This window comes from Aplidium turbinatum, chromosome 4, assembly GCF_918807975.1.
Source record: "Aplidium turbinatum chromosome 4, kaAplTurb1.1, whole genome shotgun sequence".
Lineage (NCBI taxonomy): Eukaryota > Metazoa > Chordata > Ascidiacea > Aplousobranchia > Polyclinidae > Aplidium > Aplidium turbinatum.
In genome coordinates, this window is record NC_137475.1 from 16,040,495 (window position 1) to 16,064,303 (window position 23,809).

Sequence of the window (23,809 nt, forward strand, 5' to 3'; positions counted from 1 at the left end):
CTATTTCAAGCTTTGATACACATAAATTTCGATAAATGTAATACGTTTTTGGCATGCGAGATTATATTGATAAGATGACCTATAAAAGTTATTTTAGATATTTATGGTGGCCCACAGACCTACCAGACAATAAACAAACTTGAATTACAATAGACGCAAAACAGTTTACATGAGATCTTACGTAGGGCGATAAAATGACGAAAAAGACAATAGTGTTTTTAAATAATGATAAGCCGGATTGCTAGGACTAAATTCACCTGATTAGAAACGAAAACCCGGAATCTAGGCTATTGCGTTTGCACCAAGGTGATAAACGCAACGTACACATTCACAATCAAATAAGTAATTTTAGACAAAGTCCAATCGTCGATTGTTCTTGCTAAACTCTGTTATTACGTCATCATAGTTTAGCTCCAACTCCCGATGAATGTACAATAATGCCAGTCCGTTGAGACGTTCTTCTCCCATTGTAGATCTCAAATAATTCTTAATGTACTTTAGAGTACTGAAAGATCTCTCATTCGTAGCTGTTGTTACTGGTATAGTTGCAAATATCTGTAGCAACGTTGCGATGTTGGGGAACGTTTTTAGGTCCACTGCGGCTTTGAAAGCATCGATAACGTTATCAGGTATACATGAACTGTTTCGCCAATGGATTTGCCATCTCAAGTAGGCCTATTCTATTTTTACCGAATCTTTTCCACATGACAGAAAAGAGCTGTACGTGCTAACGTTTTTTTCAATGGCTTCAAATGGTTGACTTGAACAATATTTCGGTAGCAGAGATTGAAGTGAAAATGCAATAGTTGTTTGAGAGCTGAATCGTTCTCGCAATTAAAGAAGACAAGCGTCTAAGAAAGGATAGAATACGCTTCTGCGGTAGTATTCAGAGGGAGTGTCAGCTGGTACATTACTTCTCTGTTTTTGAAAGCGAGCTAATCTCGGTATAGTAATGGCTTCACCGTATAGTTCCTCAGATCGGGAAAAAAGTGTGTCGAAAGTATCTCCATCACGCATGACCTGTAAGGTTTCAGCACAAGTGTTTACTGATGAAATTGCAAGGTTTAAATCCAATGAGACTGTTTGGAGAAGAGTGCTCAGGCCTTTTGTTACTTCAAGCACACATGACAAGACTTCAAGTGATATTAAAAAACTTTGCTCTGAAACTACGCGCAAAAGCATTGACGCTTTTCCACCGACACGAGGACAATATTGCATGGATTGCAAAGCACCAAGCACAGCAGGATACAACTCCCTAAAAGTATGGATGGCTACATGCCTATCAACCCAGCGTGTTTCGCAGTATTGCTGTAGCCTGGTGCGAGAGCTTGTTGGACATGCAGATTCAATAAATCCTTTTATGATCTGCATGCGCTGGTTTGATTCTCCAAAAAACACAGCCACTGACTGCACAGCACATACACAGGAATCAATCATCTGGACTTTAGACCCTCGAGACAAGCACAGGTTTAGACTATGCGCCATGCAATGAACATAAATAGCATGAGGACAAACATCACGGACGTGTTATTGTACTCCATTGTGGCAGCCCGACATTGCTGCAGCACCATCATATGCTTGTGCCACCATGTATGACAAGTCAATATCTGTCTTCCGTAAAGTCATAAGAAGTTGCTTAGCTAAGCCAGCACCGGTTACATCAAGAGCTGAAGCAAAACACAGAAACATTTCCTTTATTTTAAATTCGCTGACATAGCCTACCGAATACATACGCTCACCTGCTCTTGATTGGAAGAATCAGTTGTTTCGTCGGCTAGAAGAGCGAAAAATTTTGCATTGCACACTTCTTGAACAATGTGATTTTTCAGAACAACTGAGATGGAGTTGATTAAGTTATTTTGGGAGCGTGGAGAAATGTAAGAGGCATTCTTTGCTGCTGTTTCTATATGTTCTTTTAAAACTAAGTCACCACAATCAACCATCAATTGAAGAGAAGCACGAAAATTTCCTTCCGTATACACACTTTTACTTACAGAACCAAGCATTCCACTATCTCTATGACCTCGAAGAGGCAGTCCAAGCCTACCGTTAAATTCAATTGCTTGGATAATTCTTTTCAGAAACTCTCTATATTTTGTCCGTTGTGCTTCAAAAGATGAATTCATTTGTTGAGCCACATTGCCACAACCTAGCTGCACACGCAGCTTCAACTCGTGAGCTTGCTGAAGACTGAAAGAATGAAAATTTGTTTTTAAATTATTTGTCAAGTACCCGTCGCGTCCAGTTAAATGAGCATACTTTTGTAGAGAAACTTTTACCAAGCGGTTAAACGTGACTCTGCTGACTTCATTCGGTGCAAATAAAGCACAAACTTTACAAAACAGCCCGCCTTTTAGAAGCGAAAATGCAAATACATCGTTTGAACCAGAAATATGCTGCCTGCCTAAGTATTTTCTGCGAATTTTGTTACCTTCTTTTCTTTCAGAGAATGGCCACGCAAAAGAGTCAGAAGGGCACCACGAATTGTTTAAAAAGCTTAATTTAATGTTGTCATCTACAGGAGGAGAATCAACAACATGTCCAATGTCGAGTGGAGAAACAGGACAATTAAAAGAAACGGAATTCTGATTAAAGCTTGGTTGATCATTATTTAAATCAAATCTTCAATATTCGATAATTAATTGGGGTAGGGCCAACAAAACGTTAGTACACAAGGTGGAAGTGATTCAGAACAAATTTATTAGAGCGTGTTTGTTTGGTGAAAGGAAAACTTCGACGACCTACATGTACAGCAAATTTCAGGTATTAAAAGTGAGTGACCTTGCAAAGCTGGCATATGCACAGTTCATGTTCAAGTACGAAAATAATTTTTTGCCAGCATGTTTCTCTGGCTACTTTGTTAAATTAGACGACATACATCAACATGATACAAGACATAAGGCTAAAACCAGATTTTTTCTTCCCAGGTTTGAAACAAACTTTGGCAAAAAAACACTCCATTTCTTGTGTGTGCAAGTGTGGAGTGAAATTTCTCACGATATAAAAGATTTACCGTTCCATTGCTTTAAAAAAAATCTCAAAAACCAACTGTTACATGAATATACATGCGTACCTTAAGTGCTCAATACAAAGGATAACTTACCTTTACAGTAGGCCTATATCATCATATCGTACTTATTAATCTTTGTTCTCTACAGTTATTAGTATCAAATTGCCCTGTTTTTGTATGCTTCACATAAAAATTGTTGCAATTCGGTGGTGGTATCCACGTTTTTCTTCGTTATTTCAGGAAAACTTTCGCAAGTGCTGTAGCCTATTATAGCACACAATCACTAATTATTGGTGGTTGGTCAATTCTTGGTCGTTGGTTTGAATCTTCATCCTCGGCTTACTCAGTCTGAGAATGCAGATTCAAACCAACAGTAGCCTAGTTGTTTTTCAATCTCAGTGGCGAACCCTTTTTATTCAATGAAGTAGTGTGCCTGCCTCTGCACACTAGTGTGTATGAATGTGTAGTTAGATTTACTGTGATGGGGTGGTGGCTGACTAGATGACTGCTTATGGTCTTTCGCTACCATCCTGATTGCGCCATAATCTAACCAACAGTTGTACAATGCATTGTTTTGACAATTACATTTTACTCTGATTATTTGTTAATATATGGCGCTGTTAAAACAAAATAAATTGACTTGACTTGACTTGGAGAAGATTGATCAGCACTGGCAATGCAAGTGGAACTTGTCACTGGTTCAGTTGCAGAAGCTTGATCAATATTAGCAAAAGATGACTCACTTTCTTGATCTTTGCTGTCTCCATTCACTGATATCGATTCAGCAGAAGAAGCAGGTCTTTTGGGTCGAAAATAATCGTGAATAGTAGTAGCCTACTGCGCTTCATGTCTCAATTCTTGTAATGTAAATCTGAAATTTGGTTTAGGAGTCTAAAACATTTGGGGTTGCCCAGATCGTACTTCAAAACGCATAGTTCAATGAATCGGCCGCTTTGTTAGGCCAACTTTTCAGCTTAAACACTTTCATGTAGCTTATATTGGTAATTTATTGCATTGGATACGGAAGTGTTGGTATCAAAAAAGACAAGAAACTTGTGCAAAAAATTAAGATATAAAATCAATAAAAATTAAAAGGAAACATGAAAAGCAAGGTCTGCTGCAGACAAGCATCTTTATGACGTAACATGAATAGACAAATAATGACTTCCAATGTGTAGCATTCTCCTGCAACAAGGTTTAATGTTACAGCAAATTTGCTAAAAAATCATGCGGATGTAATGTTTCAAAGCAAACCAAAACCATGTCAAAAACATTTCAGATCTGAAGGAATTAGGCCTGCCTAGCCAACTTCCTTTGATGTAGGCCTACAATAAATCTTAGAAAGTCGTAATTTAAGAAGTCAAAATTTTAAGAGGACGACTGTAGGATAAAAACACATAGAAAGCACTAGCAGACGTCTTCATGATATCCCAGTTGCCAGTATGGTTTTAGTTTAGACTTTATCCATTTCTTTTTCGCTATAATAGGCTTACAGAACACTATGCTACATTGGCATGCCTGGGGTGGGGTAGGTGGATTGGGCCATGTATTTCGTATTGGCTTAGTCTATAAAACAACATTGTTAATTGCTTTGACAGTGCAATCCCAAACATATTAAATGCCTTAATCTACGTCGTTAACTACTAAAACATTTTAAGGGGGGGGGGGTGCATGGCCCAATGGCCCCCCCCCCCCTGCGTACGCTAGTGGCTATATCCGTCTTTTATGTGACTGAATGCTTATCAAAGAAGCAATAAAAGATGATTTTAATAAAAAGTAAATTTTAAATTAAAGATATAGGAACAACATGATTTGATATTATGATCAAAATGAACACTTTTTTGATTACGGTATACGCAACATGGTAGGCTAACATGCAAAAAGTTTCAATCACCAGACAAAATACTTTGGGAACGTTCAAATATTACGTAACGCCTTCGAGGGGGAGGGGGGGTTTATGCAAAGCGTTACGTTAGCGTCACATCGGGGGGGAGGGGCTTCAAGCAAAACGTTACGTAACGCTTTCGAGTACGGAATGGTAGTTTTTTGTGCTGAATTTGTAGTGAAAAAGCGTTACATGGTGGAGGGGGGGATTGAAAAAAGCGTTACGTTGGCGTTACATGGGAGGGGGGGGGGGTCAAAAATTCGGAAAAAAAGCGTTACGTAATATTTGAACGTTCCCTTTGTCATTTTTATATAGCGGTATCTAGTACATTTAGTAACTATGAAAGATAAGATATAAGAAGACATATATAAGATAGAACATAGACATTAGACATGTTAATGTTAGATTTGCTTTAGCTCTTAGAAGTTTGCTATCACAGACCCTTGTAGGCACCGTAACCTCTTATGCGACAGTTGCTTACAAAAGACAGGTTTAAACGAAAACCGATTTAAGTTTGCAAACGATAAATTTCAAAAGTTTGAAGGAATAACACAGTACGGTAGGCTATATTCATACAGAAGGTATTTCGTTGGTGCAGTAGGCTACTTTGGAACTGCAGCTGAACAGAAGCTAAATCAGGGACATATATTTGAATTTGGACCTACATCTCAAATAAACAATTAATGAATTAATCTGAATCATCAGTTTCTTCTGGTCTTTCACTATTACTTTCTTCATCAGGAACTTCTTCAATTTGATCGCTGAGACAATCAGGAACCATATGACCTGTGAACCAATTCAGCATGTAGGCCACATTCCCTTTTTCTTACTCCATCCGTTACCATGTGGATCAAGCTGATGAATGTCGCTTTCATCTGCTGACTTCCACGTGTTGGCAATGAAGTTTGCACAAAGGACATTTTGCTTGAGGGTTGCTTTTCATGGAGGAAGCATAGATGACTTCATTCCTTTGATATTTTAAAAAGGAGTGTTCAGGTTTTTGGATTGATACTTTACATTGAAGAGGCTGAAGCGAGCAATGTTAACGTCTTTAACCTTGTTTTGTCCATACAAAACACACACAAACTCTTCCAGCAAAAGGAAGGTGTCTTCAGCCATTGTTGAAGAGCCAAGTTCTCCAAACTTTTTTTTGAACCTTGGAGAATTCTCTACAATATTCAATGACAAATGCTCTTATTAGGCCCACAAGCAGTACATGTATGTATGGTAGGCTACCGGCATTAAAAATCACCAAACAAAACTGTAACTTTACAAACGAAATTTTATTATAGGCTTTACAAAAGCAAAGTGTGTTGTGGTAAATTCAACTTATTGTTCATTTATCATCTCTTCCATTTATTTTTTTGATGAACTTGTTCACCCTCCTTTGCCAACTTTCCCACGCTTTCCACCTTCGACGTTGATCAACGCGAAGAACCAACAGAGATATACCTATTGATAGAGAAAAAGCCACTTGCTGTTGGTAGGAAAGTCATGTAGCCTAATATGCAACGAAATAGTAGGCTACAAGCAGCACTACCTTCATATACCGTACTACAAGCAGAGATGGGCGTGATTTTGATCTTGAAGATCACAAGTGATCTTGAAGATCACAAGTGATCTTGAAGATGAAGATCTTGATCTTCAAAATCACTTTTTTTTGGTGATCTTGATCTAAGATCACTTTAAAAGTGAAGTTTACTTACTAGATAGAGGCATATTTTTAGAACTCGTACTGTACAAAGTAGTTAGTGGCAACTACTAACATTAAGCTACTATTACCGTAATATGATACGGTATGTGTCCAACAAAAGACGATTTAAATTCTCCATCTAATCTGGTCAGTGTTGCCATTTCAAAATTGAAAAGTTTTTTGTGTTGGTCATAATAAAGAAGTAAGTCAACTTGCGTGTACTTTATGTTGACGTAGCCTATAATAAAAATGATTTAACTTTGTTCACAATTTCCATGTGTAAATTTTGAAGAAATGTTTGCTTTCTTTGACCCAATTTTAGATGCTTCAAAAGTCTAGAATGGCGCTGTTAAAAAATCTGGACTCTAGCCGACTTTGGTCATGTAAAGTGGTTTATTGCAGCAAATCAAATCCAGATCAAGACTTGTTTAGGGTCTGAGTATGGAGCGGTTTGTCTGACCGCAAACCTCTGAACTTTTTTGAAAACAGACAACAGTATCAAGGTTGCCAGATGGATAAATGGCACAATAAACATTGATGTTCAAAGTTTATTTTTATTTATTGATTATAAATGAAAAGTATAAAACTAATTGCAAATTTTGCGACTTTTTCAGTGCGGTACTGTAATTAACCTCGGCCTTGGGTGTGACGTTGCGACTCTACGCAAACTACGTCAATAATTGATAAGTTAGGCCTAATAGCAACAGTCACTAACTTATTACAATTCTTAGGCCAGCGATCAAGTAGTTAAAAGTAAAAGTTAGCAATACCAACTATATAGCCTACCTTTAACCAGGTTGCTTATAGTAGGCTAATTATTTTTTACGACATCATTGATCAAAAACTTCATTTTTTTTTCAAGTACACAAAAAGTGATCTTGATCTTCAAGATCACAATCTTGATCTTCAAGATCACATAGTTTGGTGATCTTGATCTTCAAGATCACCTATTCTTGGTAATTTTGATCTTTAAGATCACCAATAGCTTATTGGTGATCTTGCCCATCTCTGATTACAAGAAGGCTTTCACTTCCATACAGAACACATGAATCTTTATCCTCGGACTGACAAAGCCTTGGTAGGTTATTCCTGGTAGTTTCGCATAACTTACTTGTAGAGGCTCTTAACGCAGGGCCGGTTACCGAGATTGGCAGAGTGAAGTTTCCGATTGTTGAAGCGTTGTTGCCGGGGAATTATTCTATCCATTAAGTGCCGCTGAATGCAGAGCAGTCCTTATAATGCGTTGCTCAAGCGCACATCCCGAGAGTCGAACCAGCGCCGCTTGATCTTAAAGCTTTTTCGTTCACGAAGTCACGCGCTAACCAACGAAGCTATCGGAGCGGACATAATGGATGGCTTGGCGCTATCCCAAGGGATAATATTCCATATTAAAAAAAAACGTCGTTTGTGAACGCCATTGGCCATAATGGCTGATCCACCGCCATTTTCAAAGTTGATGTGGTACAGTAACTTATCAGTAGGCTATATAGCGAACGATTTAATTGTGTTTTTTCTATTAGGCAACATGTTTGTGGTGGCCCCGCTTATAATAGGAAATTAAAAAAAATATAGCCTAAATAGTAAACAAAACGAGTAGGCTACGGTAGCCTACCCAGCAAACATTGATTGCTGGGCCAGCATTGGCTATATGCTGGGTATGTTGGCACAAGGTCGGCAATTTCGTCCAACATTTTGCCAACAATACGCCAACAATTTCAATACTTCTTATTAAGCGTTCAAAAAGGTCTCAAAGATTTTATTTCAGGTTTATTTGTTTTAAACTTGAAAAATGCTAACACAAACCTCTTTTCATGTGGTATTGCTTCTAAACACAGTTGTGTGATTGGCTAACATCGGTCAGAAGCATTGCCAACGTTGTGCCAATTCATAACAATTTCGGTGTTTTCTTTCAAATTATGCAAATGTATGCCATCATTTTGCTACAATTTAAAATTTTAATAATAGGCTATCAATGCTGTTATTATTTTCTGATACCGTACAAGTATATTATGAATATTTAAGACCAGCGTTGGCCAGAAGAGTAGCCAATGCTTTGCAAACAAAGTAGTTTCATTTCAGTTTGTTTATGCCAAACTGAGCAGAGGTCTAGAAAAAGGTAGGAGCAACAAAACGCGAACGCGATAACGTGCTTGATACCGAAACAGTTTAAAGTTTCCATTAGCCTACACGTTTCCACAAAATAAACAATTGCAACGTTGGCTATATGCTGGATGTGAGGGCACAAGGTCGGCAATTTCGTCCAACATTGCCAATAATACGCCAACAATTTCAATACTTCTTATTAAGCGTTCAAAAAGGTCTCAAAGATTTTATTTCAGGTTTATTTGTTTTAAACTTGAAAAATGCTAACACAAACTTATTTTCATGTGGTATTGCTTCTAAACACAGTGGTGTGATTGGCTAACATCGGTCAGAAGCATTGCCAACGTTGTGCCAATTCATAACAATTTCGGTGTTTTCTTTCAAATTATGCAAATGTATGCCATCATTTTGCTACAATTTAAAATTTTAATAATAGGCTATCAATGCTGTTATTATTTTCTGATACCGTACAAGTATATTATGAATATTTAAGACCAGCGTTGGCCAGAAGAGTAGCCAATGCTTAGCCAACAAAGTAGTTTCATTTCAGTTTGTTTATGCCAAACTGAGCAGAGGTCTAGAAAAAGGTAGGAGCAACAAAACGCGAACGCGATAACGTGCTTGATACCGAAACAGTTTAAAGTTTCCATTAGCCTACACGTTTCCACAAAATAAACAATTGCAACGTTGGCTATATGCTGGATGTGAGGGCACAAGGTCGGCAATTTCGTCCAACATTGCCAACAATACGCCAACAATTTCAATACTTCTTATTAAGCGTTCAAAAAGGTCTCAAAGATTTTATTTCAGGTTTATTTGTTTTAAACTTGAAAAATACTAACACAAACATCTTTTCATGTGATATTGCTTCAAAACACAATTGTGTGATTGGCTAACATCGGTCAGAAGCATTGCCAACGTTGTGCCAATTCATAACAATTTCGGTGTTTTCTTTCAAATTAAGCAAATGTATGCCATCATTTTGCTACAATTTAAAATTTTAATAATAGGCTATCAATGCTGTTATTATTTTCTGATACCGTACAAGTATACTATGAATATTTAAGACCAGCGTTGGTCAGAAGAGTAGCCAATGCTTTTATTACTTATTTCCATTTTTAAAAATATCAATAGCCTACAAACCTTTTTTATGCGGTTTTGTTTAAAAATATGTTTGTGTGAGCAAACATCGGTTAGAAATGTTGCCAACGTTGTGCCAATTGAACAACTATTCTAAAGTTTTCTTTCAATTTATGCAAATGTACACCATCATTTGCTACAGACCAGGCCAGTGAGAAGATAATTTGGGCCCGGTACCAATGAGATCTTTGGGCCTCTAAACAGTTTTAAGAATAACGCACTACATCTAAATATACGCGGTAGTTTGTTTGTTTTTCCGGACACCTTGAAGAAGTTACGGGCTTCTAACATTATCCAGGGCCCGAGTTCAAACGTACCCCCTGAACTCCCCTGACACCGCTACTGGTGGGCAATTCCCAGCTTCAGGAGCAGTCATGTTGCGTCGAAATCTCTCCTCAATTTCTTGAAGCGAGATTTCACAAAATGATCGCTACTTTTACTTTCAACGATCCGGCGAATCGTTTTTTCCCCTCCCGCGGTGCATAGAACAACACTGCAGGCACAATAATTGTTGTGAAAACTCCATTATGACGTCACTACTTATACTTTGACTGGGCAATATGACGCGTTGAAGTGAAATAGGCAACAAAGCTTTAGAATGCGGCGATGTGTTATATCAACGTGAGGAGATGCAATTTAGCAGAAGAACTTGGTTTGTTTTGATGAAGGAAGACAAAGGCCATGACTTAATCCTTTGCTAAAGGGATTATGACGTCACTCGATTCACTTCGACTGTTCAAGCATGGCGGTTGGGCGCAATACACAATTACGAGGAGAGCCCAAAGCACAATGCTTATGTGAACAGCGCTAAGAGGAATTTTCGCTTCTTGCATCGAAAATATAAAAAATCGAATTCAATTGAGATATTAGTTTTAGAAATGATCAATTAGAAATGAACCGAAAGAAGTTTTAGAAATGATCAAAATGAAATTATAAGAATGACTTACGACAATGTTTATGAAAACCTGGTAAGTGAATGTCTTTTATTCATTGAACCTGAAATAATTGTGTAAAGTCGTTTTTGTCACTAGGCTACGTTTACACAATTTAAAGAAAGTCATAAAACTCAATTTAGAGAAAGTTATAAAACTCAATGACCAATGGAAAACTTTCATATGAAATATTCTCGTGACAAATTTAGTGCCAGTGCTCCTAGATGAGTGCTAAGAAGACATCAGCAAAGTAGCAGAGCTTGTGATGTCCTACAACATGTGTAGGGTTTTGCTCAATCTTTGATTTTGCTGCTCCGGCAGTGTTTGCCTGACTGCTTGAATGTGTTTGTATTTTTATGTCGTGTGGATAGGTCTGTGATGGTTGTAGAGTATTTGCAAATGTAGCTTTCATTGCCGTCAACTGAATAATAATAATAATAACATGTTTTATTTTGCGCCCATTGCGACAACATAGCCTACAGTAGCCTACACTGCGACCAACATACGCAACACAACAGACGACTGGAATCCCAAATAAAACTTTAAAGGGATACTAAAGGAAAAACCTGACTTGGCGATTTCCACGTTCTTTGTGTTTAACATACTACCATAAAACGATTTTCAATAAAATTTTGCCCCATTGCGGTCTGACTACCATTGCGCGCGTGCTTTTGTCAGAGCTTTCAAAACGAAATTGGCCTGAGCAACGAAGCGTGCGACTGTACAGTTACGTCACTACAGACTATAGCAATCAGCTAATCGCGCAATAATTGTTACTGCGGGCGATTTGACTGTAGGCTATGTATGTATGTACATCAAAACAACACATTTCAACATCAAAACATCAGACAGTTTGCTCAAAACATCAGATGTGGTAACGTGGCTTTTGTTATTGCTGTCTTTAGTGACGTATTCTCGAGTAGTGTTTGCACTTTTGGTTATTTTGAAAAAAAATGAAAATAAATGAAACATTGGACTTTGGGCCTTGCCAGCGCCTTTGAAAACGAATTTTTTTCGGTAGTTTATTTTGAAATGTATTCTTGAATGTTCAGTTTACTCATTTTAATGCTTAATTCCCGTTTGAAATTTTCATTTAGTATGCCTTTAAACGTTGGCTGTCATTTGTAACAGTCGAAAATTTCTGTAATAAGTGCTGAAGCTTTTTAATATGATGGATGAAACCCCTGTCATTACATTCGATTTACATTTTGCAGGTGGCAAATTTAAGTCAAGTTGTTGGCAAAAATGCAAGCGATTGTATCAGTGGACTTATTCCAACTATTATTATCGAACACAACACAGTTCAAGTCATGTCGAGAACAAAGAAAGAAAAAAAACATCGTGAAGTCTAAGCACTCGTTTGATTGTTTAAAAAAAGAATCTGAAAAAGGTTGTTCTTGGTGAGTACGGATAAATGTTTCTACTACGACTAAATGATTATGTCATAACTATGCCATTTTACTCTTTTGATTAATGTATGATGTAATTGTGAAGAGTATTGAGTAATGTATGAAAATGTTTTAGTGGTGTACTCGCATTGATGTGAACAACGAACATGGTGGTTAGTAGGCTATGTCGGCATTTATATACTGATTTAACACTTCTTTTTTTACTTTCATGATTAAACATGGTGATGGCGCACGACAAAGCTGCTGCCGTGCAGCAAATTGATGAAGAGTTTCAGAGTGATTTCGAAATTGGAAGGACAGGCAAGGTGGCCGAAAACGGCAAAAACTAACTTTTGGTGAGCTTGTTGTATGTTTGAAAGACAACTGCGAATGTGTTGCTTTAGTTGTTGAATAACTATCTGTACACGCAATTAGAATGTATTGGAACTTGATTATCGCTCTGCGTGGCGCAGAATCGAATGATAAATTTTTTGTCACGCACGTTGGAGAGAGGGATATTACCATGGATACTACATTGATATTGCAGATTGTCAATTAACTTCGTATTATCCTGGACGACAACTGATCAAAATCCTACACTGTTGCCAAACAGCCTTCTTGAATTAAATATTTTTGTTTCATTCGCAGGAATTCAGAATGATAAAGATACGCAAGAAAAAGCTGCTGATGTGCAATACGATTTGATGTGGCTTGTTTCTAATAAATGTAAAAAATTTACGAAGCTCGGCTGTTACTTTGCTTTGTCACAAAGGGAGTAGTGTTGCTTATAAATCCGTGTTGCTGCTGTTCTTTGGCCCAAGGATTAGCTAGGTTCAACAATAAACTCTTGGTGATGAGCGAGGTTTAGGTACAGAGACGTTTGGCAAATGTAAATGCCAATGCTTTTCAGATGTTTTATGCACCAGCTTGCTTCGCATGGCCAACCTTGGTCAAAGCGCGGGCATCACAATAGTCAATAGGTCAGATGAAGTAGCGTCATGGTGCATAAAAGTCAACCAGAATTTAGGCGCCAGATGAAGCAAAATGGTGCTCAAGCCATCTTGCCAACGTTGGCCAGATACAGATGCCAACGTTGGCAAGATCAAGCAAAATGGTGCATAAAACATTTTGCCAATGTTGGCAAGATACAGAAGCCAACGTTAGCTAGATGCAGAAGTCGACGTTGGCTAGATGCAGACGCCAACGGTGGCAAGATGCAGACGCCAACGCTGGCCAGATGCATCCGAATGGTGCATAAAACATTTTGCCAACGTTGGCAAGATGCAGAAGCCAACGTTGGCAAGATGCAGTAGCCAGCGTTGGCAAGATGCATAATCCAATGTTGGCAAGATGCAGAAGCCAACGGTGGCAAGATGCAGACGCCAACGCTGTCAGATGCATCAAAATGGTGCATAAAACATCTTGCCAACGTTGGCGTCTGCATCTTGCCAATGTTGCGGCCAACTTCTTGCCAATGTTGCCCCAACAATCAATGTTTACTGGGTACTGGGCGATTATCTTTCAGTAGGTGACCGTTCCGTAACAACATGTTAATTCTTTTAAAGCTGCCTCAGCTGCCATTTCAGAGTTATAAACAGGGTCGCCATACTGTCCTTATTTCTAAGATTCGTCGTTATTTTAATGGGTAGTGTTTTCGAAAAATTTAATGTCCTTGTTTTTGACTTGTCCTTTGCTTGTCTTATCTTTAGCAATTAATGAACAGACGTAGTGAAATGACAGTCAAATCCCTGCTACATGTAAAAGTAGACCTAAGCTGTCATGAGATGCATGAAATATTCTTTACATAGCCTACAAGATTTGTTCAAAAACGTTTCTTTCGTTTCGTATAAAAAAATTATACTTAAGTTTTCCTTATTTTGGGATCCATGTGATCATGTCGATGGCAATCCTGGTTATAAATATTAGCAATGCTGCCACAGCAAATTCAGAAAAAACACAAGATTTGGATACAAAAGCACAAGATTGCAAAATCGAACCCTTGCTACCCATTTTGTGCCAATTTGAAGAATAACATGACTCTGAAATCAACAGTTTAGAGAAGATAGGCCTACATGCTTACTAATCACTGTTCTCTTTTTAAACACAATTATCTATTCATTTGTGTAATAAGTAGGGCATGGAAACCCCCACTACACAGTTCTTGCGGTTATGAAAACGCTTACTCCCACAGAAGTAACATTGATGTTGAGTATAAGTGGCTGATAGATTGTCGGATTTTTCGTTGTTGTCACTAACGTTTATGTCACTCTTAGAGGCTGACGCTAACACGTCCTTTTCAGAGAAATCAGCTTTGTGGCTGTCGTAAACTTCAAAATCTTTGGCTTCTTTTTCTGCTTCAGTTAACGATAACGCTTGGTTGAAAGCCGACTCAAAATCCAAAGTTTTATTCTCCAAAAGACGCTGCCTGATATTCCGCGAAAATATTCCATTGATAAATGCGTCTCTCAGCATAATATTCTTATGTTCTGCTGCAGACACAGCTTTAAAATTGCAGTTCTTTGCTAAATTTTCTAAATGGTGCCGAAACTTATGTAAGGTTTGATCTGAGTGCTGCTTTGTAGATGCTAGCACATGTCGCGCATATATTTCGTTTGGTTTCTTGATATAAATTTGTTCCAAAAGCTGCATGGCTCCTTCATAAGTCTCGCACTCATCAATGTATTCAAAAACTTGGGGCGAAAGCATGCTGATCAATGCTTTTAATTTAAGACTTAAACGGTTGGCTTCGCCTGCTTCGTTTTCGGCAGGTCCCTGTTGTAAGTGCTCCTGAATATAGTTCTCAAAGACTTGTCGCCAGTGTCTAAATTCTCTGGCCGCTTGTACATTGCCAGGCTCAATGTCTAATCGCTGAGGTTTTAACAACCTCTCCATCCTTTGCGATTTCTAGTTGAAAATTTTAAGTTGGTTAAATTGTCATGAAACTAAAGATGATTTTATTCATAAAGTTTTAACCAACTTAAAATGCGGCCACCCCAACTCAAAACATACTAAAAATGAAGGCAGGTAGCTCACAACAACAAGCAACACAAAATAGAGAACAGCCAGAAGGACAAAACACGCCAACAAAGTAATCATTAGAACAAGGAGCAGTACAGAAACAAAGTACGTAGAAATAACGTAAAACAATATATTATAACAGTAACCATACGGTACTCTATTGCTAGTATTTTTTTTTTATTAGAAATTGTTAACATTTTGGCTTTCATTCCGAGCAAAGGTGCAGCTAAGAAATGATAGACCTGTGTTTGTGTTTACTTACATTTGTGTTGTTTTTTAAACTGGTGAGAAAGTCTATTGAATGGAACCACACTTCCATAACGGTGCAGTAAAAATATACACAATACTATAGGTCTGCTTAACGATAGAGGGCCCAAAATTATTCCGGCCCCGGAGCCCACAAAGGGATTAACACAGCACTGTCTGTCAGGACGCGAAGAAGAAGAATTAGCCAAATTATCATCTGATCGAACTTTAATGCTTAGCCTATAGTTTCAATCAAACAGCTATTGCATCTTCCTGGTTGAGTGTTGTGGAGGAATACCCATTGCTATTCCAAAAGGCATCTAAAATTTTATTGTCTTTTGCCACGACCTGCATGTGTGAGACAGCATTTTCACCAACATAAAGACAAAATACAGGTCCAGACTTTCCTTGGACCCTGTGTGGTAGGGCCCCTTCCTAGTTCAAATGGGTGTTGTTATATCTTAACCGTCATCGACAGATTTACTCGACGGCCAGAAGCCATTCCCCTGTCAGATGTCAACTCAAAGAGCCGCGCAGACGCATTCATACGGCATTGGGTCTATAGATTTGTAGCCCCGCGTAATATCATCGGATCATGGCAGGCAATTCCCCTCTGTCCTATGGCACGAGATGGCCACATTCATTTACGAGATGGCCACAAATAACTCCGAAAATTGATGACTTATGCAATAAGAAGCTATCCCATCCGTCCCATTGATGTTGTCAGTGTTTTTAAATAAACAAAATTCGTTTTTATTTATTTTTACCTTTGTATTGGGGGTCCGCGAATAAACAGATTCACAAATAATGGTCCGTGGCCCTAAAAAGTTTGGGAAACCCTGACCTATCTATACCCTGCTCCAGGTCCAAGTTTAAAAACTGGATTTGTGCAAATTTAGGACCTGGAGTTAAGCTAAACTAAAGAAAATATAAAGGAAAAATTACATTTTCATCTTCTTCAAAAGTTTGCAAGGGAATTACGAAGTGGAATGTCAGAAAAATGTGAAAAAAAAGAGAAGACAAGAAGTAGGCTTTCCAATGGAAATTCGGTCATATAAAAAAAAACTGCTTGTTTTGGACTAAGATGTGATTAATTATCCTTAAAATACAACTTTAAATTGTGCAAATTAGTTATTTTTGTCAAGAAAATGAAGTAGCCTATCTTCTGACAGGTGTCAAACCCACAACAATGCTTGATATGAACGACTCGGTTACATGTCGTAATATAGGCCTAGTTATATAGGCTATATACAGTACATGTCATAGATGTAATGCAAAGAAATTTATTTTCACACGAGTGGTCACAGCGGTAAACCATAATCTCTTTGTGGGAAAATTGTAACATAAGATTCCCGAATCCGTTCGTTTGAATGTAATGACCGAACAAGAAACACTCCTTTGAAACGTCTATTCAAACTTGTATTTCTGTAAAATTAGCCCGCGGCTATCGAAATCGAGATGCAACGCCGTACACTTCTGAAAAACTGTCACTACAGAACAAACTACTTAGATAAAAGACGGAAAATTTGTCCAGCTAGCAAGCACCAAGCAAACAGTTAAACTTGCGACTGACTTCCAACAAACAATTTATGAATGACTAGAATAATTTGCGATATCTCAAATGCACGTACACAGTAACTGTGACGCAATAATGCAAGACATTGTCACGCAATTCAAACCCGTGTTCAAAGCGGCTGATACAATATTTCATCAGGTCTTACGACCGATGGTGCAATATTTGGACATTTTCTAGCAATTTCCATGACGTAAGATGCCAGCTAGGTTAAATAGACCATAACGGTTTTTATATGACGTTTGATTTGGTGAAAATTGTCGGGAACATAGCGGCCCTTAGTTATGACAGTCTGACATGGCATAACTAAAAAAGAATTGACGACAATTGTGAGCCAATGAATAAAAACACACGATACACAAATTGTTTGAATCACTCACGTTTATGTTAACACGTAAATACAAAGGGCATGCAAAGAATGAACAACAATACGAATAATACACGACGATACATGAAGTTGGTACCATAGGTACACGCTAAAATGACGCTATATACAATGGTTGCGATAATAACCGACTGTTCTGGGCTCAGACAAGTGTCGGCCACCGCAGACAAACCAGGCTCAAACCCTAACACTTAGGTGTTCTTTACGGGGGCGAGGCACGAAATATCCCTCAACACGTAGTCTACTTTCACTTTCCCCGTACTCTCATCATAGTTGCAGACGGCAACTTTGGTTCTACGAACCACAGGCTTCCCTTTCCTAATTTGTGGAACTACCTCATGCACCCTCCCAAGTTGATACTTCCCACGTTTACCAATGTCTTGGAGAGAACCTACCACTACAAGTTGACCAGGCTCCAAATTCTCGGCCATTTTTAGCCATTTTTTCCGGCCCTGAAGACCTGGCAAGTAAAAATCGATCCATTTACTCCAAAACTGCTGAGAAAGTGACAAATTGAACCGATAATCCCTTCTTAGTTGGTCACGATCATGTGGTTGCCCAACAGCACAGTATGGGTCTAAGTATGGGGTCAAAAGTGAGGCAGGGGTGATGACAGTAAAATCCCTAGGGTCGTCACTCAAAGGTACCAAAGGGCGTTCGTTCACGATCCGAACGGCACTACTGGTGTACGTAAGCAGTTCAATAAAACTGGGCTTACGTATTGAAGAGTCCAAAATGTGAAAAAATGCGATTTTAAATTGTTTTACCATTGCCTTCCAGGCGCCACCTTGCGCCGGAGCATACGGAGGTATAAATTCCCAGTTTATCTCTCTCTGTCTCAGAGCGTTGTGAAATTTAGCTGATTCTATCAACTCGGGTAACTTCTTAGATGCTGCCTGGAAGGTACTTCCATTATCGGAATAGATAGCATTAACATGCCCACGTAAATCTGTAAACCTAGTAAAGTCAAGTAAAAAATCACTCAGCGACAATGACGTAACCAGCTCAACATGAATAGCTCGAGATGGCATACATGTGAATAAGAGTCCCCAAGCTTTTTTGTGACTTCTACCTTCAACAAAGGTTAAAGGTCCAAGATAGTCTATGCCGCAATCAAAAAAGGGTTTCCTATGGACAGTTGTGCGAGACAATGATTGTGGTGTATGTGCGATTGAGAAAGCACGGCCTATAAGGCAGCTCATGTCTGATTTACCTTTGTCTCGCACAACTGTCCATAGGAAACCCTTTTTTGATTGCGGCATAGACTATCTTGGACCTCTTCACGGAGGCATTACCATTAGCGATCCAAAACTTCTGTCGCGTAGACAACAAAGTGTGCTGTACTCCACAGTGCGCATTTCCATTATGATGCGACAGTACAACAAGCCTAGTGAAGGAGTGCTTCGAAGGCAAAACAATCGGATGCTTTGCTTCAAGAGAGATCTCGGGAGAATTACTTAACCGCCCTTCAATGCGGATTACACCAGCGTCATCTACACAAGGTCTGTACTTTTTAAGTGAACGCAATTCTTTCAAGCGTTCCTTCTCACGTTGCGAAGCGCCAACACTACCCCGCTTTATCACTTCCTCAAGGGCATCCGGCGATCGCTTGGTCATTAAACACACCACATCGCCATACACACTCTTCTGAAAAAACTTCACAGTCAAGTCTAAGGCTCTATTGAGATAAGAGGCGTCCAGTTTTGGCTTTACAAAGCTACGCTTTCTCGTTTTACAGCACAAAAATTCAACAAAGGCGACTAAATAAGCGATTCTCTTTTTCATAACATATAAAGAAGGTGCGGCCTCGATCAATCCGTGAAGGCCACCCTGTCCAACGTCAAGCGACTCCTCTTCGTCACGAAGATATAGGCTATGGACAGGTACTGAAGTGGCATTCTCTACAAATGGAATTTCCTCACACTGGTAGAGAAGACTAGAACCATTCAACCACAACTCTCGAAATTCTTTCTTTGTAATAAGATTTGGCCGTGTGCCAACATCAGCTGGGTTCATATCGGTAGGGCAAAATCGCCAATCCTGGGCTCCAGACAACAATAAAATATGCTCAACTCGACGCGTGATAAACTTATTCAAAAGTAAATCAGGGTTTTTAACCCACTGCAACACAGTACGAGAATCACACCAAAAATACTTAAGGCAGTCAGGCATCTTCAATGCCTCGTAGGCCTGCTTCACGAGTTTTGCTGTATTCAAAGCGGCAACAAGCTCTTTCCTAGCTATCGGCCAAGAAAACTGATTTTTTACAACAATGGTAGATTTACCCAAAACGAAAGACATACTAGGAACTCCATTAACCAGTCTACGCAAGTAAACAACAGAAGAGAAAGCTTGATTCGAAGCATCACTAAACCCATGCAATTGATATGAAACAATATCATCCGGACTGCACACACCAGAGTTTGCAAAATACCATCTCGGTAACGAAAAATCCTTATGCAGGTCCAAAGAGCGAAGCCACGACTCCCACTCTTTAACAAAGCTATCAGGGACCTCGGTGTCCCAATCAAACTTGTCTATCGCCAATTGCTGAAGTATAAGGCGTGCTTTTAGAAAAAATGGCGCTCCAAAGCCTAGCGGGTCAAAATTTTGTCCAAGCTGACTGAGCATAGGCTACATCTGCGCGTGTGTTTAGCTAAGGGCTTTAAGGAACATGCGATACGCATCTCGTCAGACTCGGCTTGCCACACACAGCCCAATGTCTTCGCTGATGGCAAAGTCATATTTTCAGTCTGAAAGTCAATGTCACGAATCAAAGGTGAAAGCATCTCATTATCCAAATTTGACAAGACAATCATAGCCTCCTTGTTAGCACTCCACTTAACAAGTTTAAACCCACGACTACCAAACAAAGCAATTGATTCATGAGTGATTTGCTGAGCTTCCTCTAAGCTATCAGCCGAAAATATAAAATCATCCATGTACAATTGTACATATTATCTGCAATATTGCAGAGAGTTAGTTCACCAGCACTGCTGGGATTCTGCTCGATCATTTTCTTTATAGCCAAGCAAGCGATATATGGGCTACTTTTTATTCCCCAAGGGTGTACATAAAAACGAAAGGGTACCATCCTACCACTTTCAAGGTCATCATCTTCAAACCACAATATACGAAACAAATCCCTTTGCGACTCAGGTAACATTATTTGAAAGAAGCATTTAGTCACATCAGCCATGAGACCAAATCTACCAAGCCGAAATCTAGCCAAGTCATCTACCAGAGGGTTTAACAAGTCAGGACCAGAAAACATTACATCATTAACACAAGTTCCTCGAAATTCAGACTTTCCATCGTAGACAATGCGTTTTTTTAATTGTGACGTCACAAAGTATGGTAAATACCATTCAAATCGCTTGACATTTCCTGCTTCATCAGCACGCTCAATATAGCCATTAGATTTAAGATCTTTCATGGTGTCAGTAAGGAAATCACGAAGTTCAGGTTGTTTTAAAACTTTCTTTCTTAAAGCAGCAGCTCTATCTGACGCCAACACAAAATTGTTAGGTAGATCAATATCTTCCTTCAACGGAACAGGTATCTCAAATCGACCATCTTTCAACTCAATATTCGGTTCAACAAGTTCTCTAGCCAACTTATCATTGCGAGACAATTCACAGGTTTCATTTTGCAAGGTCAAATCCTGAATGACTTTATTCAGGTCTGCTATTTCCATATCACGAGACTCAATTTTACGCTGAAAGCCAGAGATGACATCCGACTCTGAAGACGTCTGCACTCTGCACACGTTAGCAACGCTTTCATCTAAGGGTGACTTACCACCACAAGCCAACCAGCCGAGAGGAGTGAGTAAAGCATGCGGTTCACTACGATTTTCACCAACACGCTCTTTTTTGGCCCACATCAAATAAGCGTTATCGTTGCCAATCAGTACATCTACAGTACTACAATCATTCAAATGAAACATATTCACGTCATGAAAATGACGAAAACCACTTAAATCCTGCTTATGTGGTAAAGTTTTAACATCGTCAGCCCAAGCTGGGTTAACCACCGAAGTTATATCACAAAACAGTTCATCTGTCTCTAACGACTGGATGTTGAGTTTAACAAGGTCAGCACAAGTAGCTTTCTGACCAGCCAGGGTATCCATTTTAAACGACGCTTTATCGTACGGTTTAAGATCAAGTTCACACACCAAATCACTCAAAACAAACGTCAACTGCGAACCAGGATCATGCTGACAATACACCAACTTCGATTTGCCAGTCATTGGATTCAAAACACGAGCAGCAGTAACGCGGTTAAAGGCTGCTTTAACATTTCCAATCTTAACATTACGCACAGGAACTCTGGCACGAGCATCATCTTTCCCAACCGATCCAGAGAATCACGTGACGTCACATAAAAATCATGCAGAAGAAAATAGTGTTTCCTATCGTTGTTAGGCCCACACTTACGACAGTTATTTGCATGAACGCAATCCCTAACCATATGCTGGCGCAAACAATTCAAGCATTTGCCAGCTTTCACAATGACATCTCTCCGATCTTTAGGTGTCAAGCGCAAAAATTCTTTACAATTAGACAAAAAATGATATTCAACTTGACCACGTGACGAACAATAAAAACATGCCGGTATGTCACTACGTCTGGCCACACCACCGCGCGGTGCGCCAACAGCAGTCAAGTACTGCGAACTCCCTGAAATCACATTATGATGGGGTTTTACCGACGTCTGCCTAACCGGACATGAAGGCAATTTTCCTTTGCCAAACTTTTTAAAATGCTGCGACTCACCAGAATCGCCCATTAGCATAATGCTAAAATCAGTCGACTTGCGCGTTTCCTCCCGTACTACAAATTCAAACAAACTCTGAAAAGTAGGCTCATCAGTACCACCATACTGATCACCTAAAAAGTCAAGATAACGCTGCTTAGCGTCAAACGGGAGTCGCTTAGCCAAATCCAAAACAAAACGTCCTTCCAATTTGTCGCGCTGACCATAAGCTTGCGCGTAAAGTAAACACTGCGACAATTCATCTTTAAACTCTTTCAAATCACTGGAAGAGATTGAATTCAATTTGCTACCATAGCGATACTTTCTAATTTCCGGTTCGGCGAAAAGACCTCCACGAACCCCAAAACGCTGGGACAAGCGAGCTAACGACATTTCTATCCTGTCTTCTTCTGACAAGCCAGGAGTGTCGGAAACCAAATTAGCAATCGTTTGCGCAGCTGTTCTAACACAAGCTGCTTGTAACAAAGTCAAACGAGTTCCTTTAAAGGGTGAAGCTGCCATCAAGGCCGTAACACGATTTTTAAAGAAGACAAATGGCATATTATTACCATCGTAACCAATCAAGGCCGCCTTATCGAAGAACGTCCTACTATTTTGGTATTCAAAAAAGCAATCCTGCTGTTGAGAACTCGATTTAGCGGGAGAAGACAAGCTATATCCCTTAATGGGCTGAGTGGGCTCAGTCACATGCACAGCCCGATCACGATCCTCACACACGTTAAAATCAGGAGACACGATACGCCTCTCACAACCACCCAAATTACGTGTAGCTGGGCGATCAAAAACTAGCGGCGCAGAAAACTGTGAAGGGGGCAAAGCATTACTGCTAATGGCGGCCCCGTGACCTGTACGCTCTGAGGGAGGAGTTCGGTTGTAATTTGCAGACCTTGGCTCTACAGCCTTCGGAAGACCCTTAGCCGCGGCCCCGAGACCTCCTGAAACAGCTGGAAAACATGTGGATTGTACTGGTCCACTTACGGATTGAACAGGCGTCTGGAAAAGGTTAGGTAAATTAAACTGCGATTGATGTTCACTTCTGGAATGCCTAGAAGAGCCCTTCCTAGAGCTACGACGGGAGCCCAACTCAGAACGATATTCAGCTAAAACTACCTCTTTACGTTGTTCGGCCCTCAACTGACCGTCTTTGAGTGCGAACTCAGCAGCTCTAGCTTCAGCTTTCGCGGCGGCCTCAGCAGCTCTCGCTTCAGCTTTCGCGGCGGCCTCAGCAGCTCTCGCTTCGGCCTCGGCTTGGATCTGGAGCTCGTCTTAGCTGTAGGTTAATTTGTGCAATTATTCGAGACGAAGTCCTAGATATCCTAGTGCTTACATTTGAGGCGCTATCCTCAGGATGTATGTCAGCATTCAACATATCTGAGAACTCATTTACTTTTTGTTCGAAGTTATTTTTTAACGAGTTAAATTCGGGATCTACCCTATCACGAAGTTCTGCCAAGATTGCAGAGTTAAAAATTTTAGTCAAAAGAGCATGGAAATGCCGTAATTCCTCTTCCAAAGTAGAGAACTTAGATCTAAAAATTAACAGTTCCTGCTTATCACTCAAAGAACCTAGGGCTACAGAAAGTTCCCCAATTTGAGTCAAAATATCCCGTCTAAGATGCCGGGCCTCTCGAACTGACTTAGCCTCATCGTTACT

At 39.5% G+C, this 23,809-nt stretch overlaps 2 protein-coding genes across 2 annotated transcripts; both read right to left on the minus strand.

Annotated features, from left to right (window-relative positions):
* Positions 1 to 834: 834 nt before the first annotated feature.
* Positions 835 to 2,163, minus strand: LOC145768945 (52 kDa repressor of the inhibitor of the protein kinase-like). The gene is made up of 2 exons (XM_082580546.1): positions 1,723 to 2,163; positions 835 to 1,474 (listed from the first exon to the last, which is right to left on the minus strand). The coding sequence occupies exons 1-2, from the start codon at positions 2,124 to 2,126 to the stop codon at positions 835 to 837; spliced, it is 1,044 nt and encodes a 347-aa protein (XP_082436672.1). The 5' UTR covers positions 2,127 to 2,163.
* A 12,103-nt stretch (positions 2,164 to 14,266) lies between these two features.
* LOC145768946 (uncharacterized) lies at positions 14,267 to 15,043 on the minus strand. Its single transcript, XM_082580547.1, has one exon. It carries the CDS (start codon positions 15,041 to 15,043, stop codon positions 14,267 to 14,269), a length of 777 nt encoding a protein of 258 aa, XP_082436673.1.
* Between the last annotated feature and the right edge of the window lie 8,766 nt (positions 15,044 to 23,809).

What these genes read in the sequence shown, in the direction of transcription:
- LOC145768945 (XM_082580546.1), bottom strand. Translation starts at nt 2,126, where the DNA reads ATGAATTCATCTTTTGAAGCACAACGGACAAAATATAGAGAGTTTCTG. An exon ending in CAGGTGAGCGTATGTATTCG is followed by an intron (nt 1,475 to 1,722) that starts GTAGGCTATGTC and finishes CATGGCGCATAG; the next exon opens with TCTAAACCTGTGCTTGTCTC.
- LOC145768946 (XM_082580547.1), bottom strand. Translation starts at nt 15,043, where the DNA reads ATGGAGAGGTTGTTAAAACCTCAGCGATTAGACATTGAGCCTGGCAAT.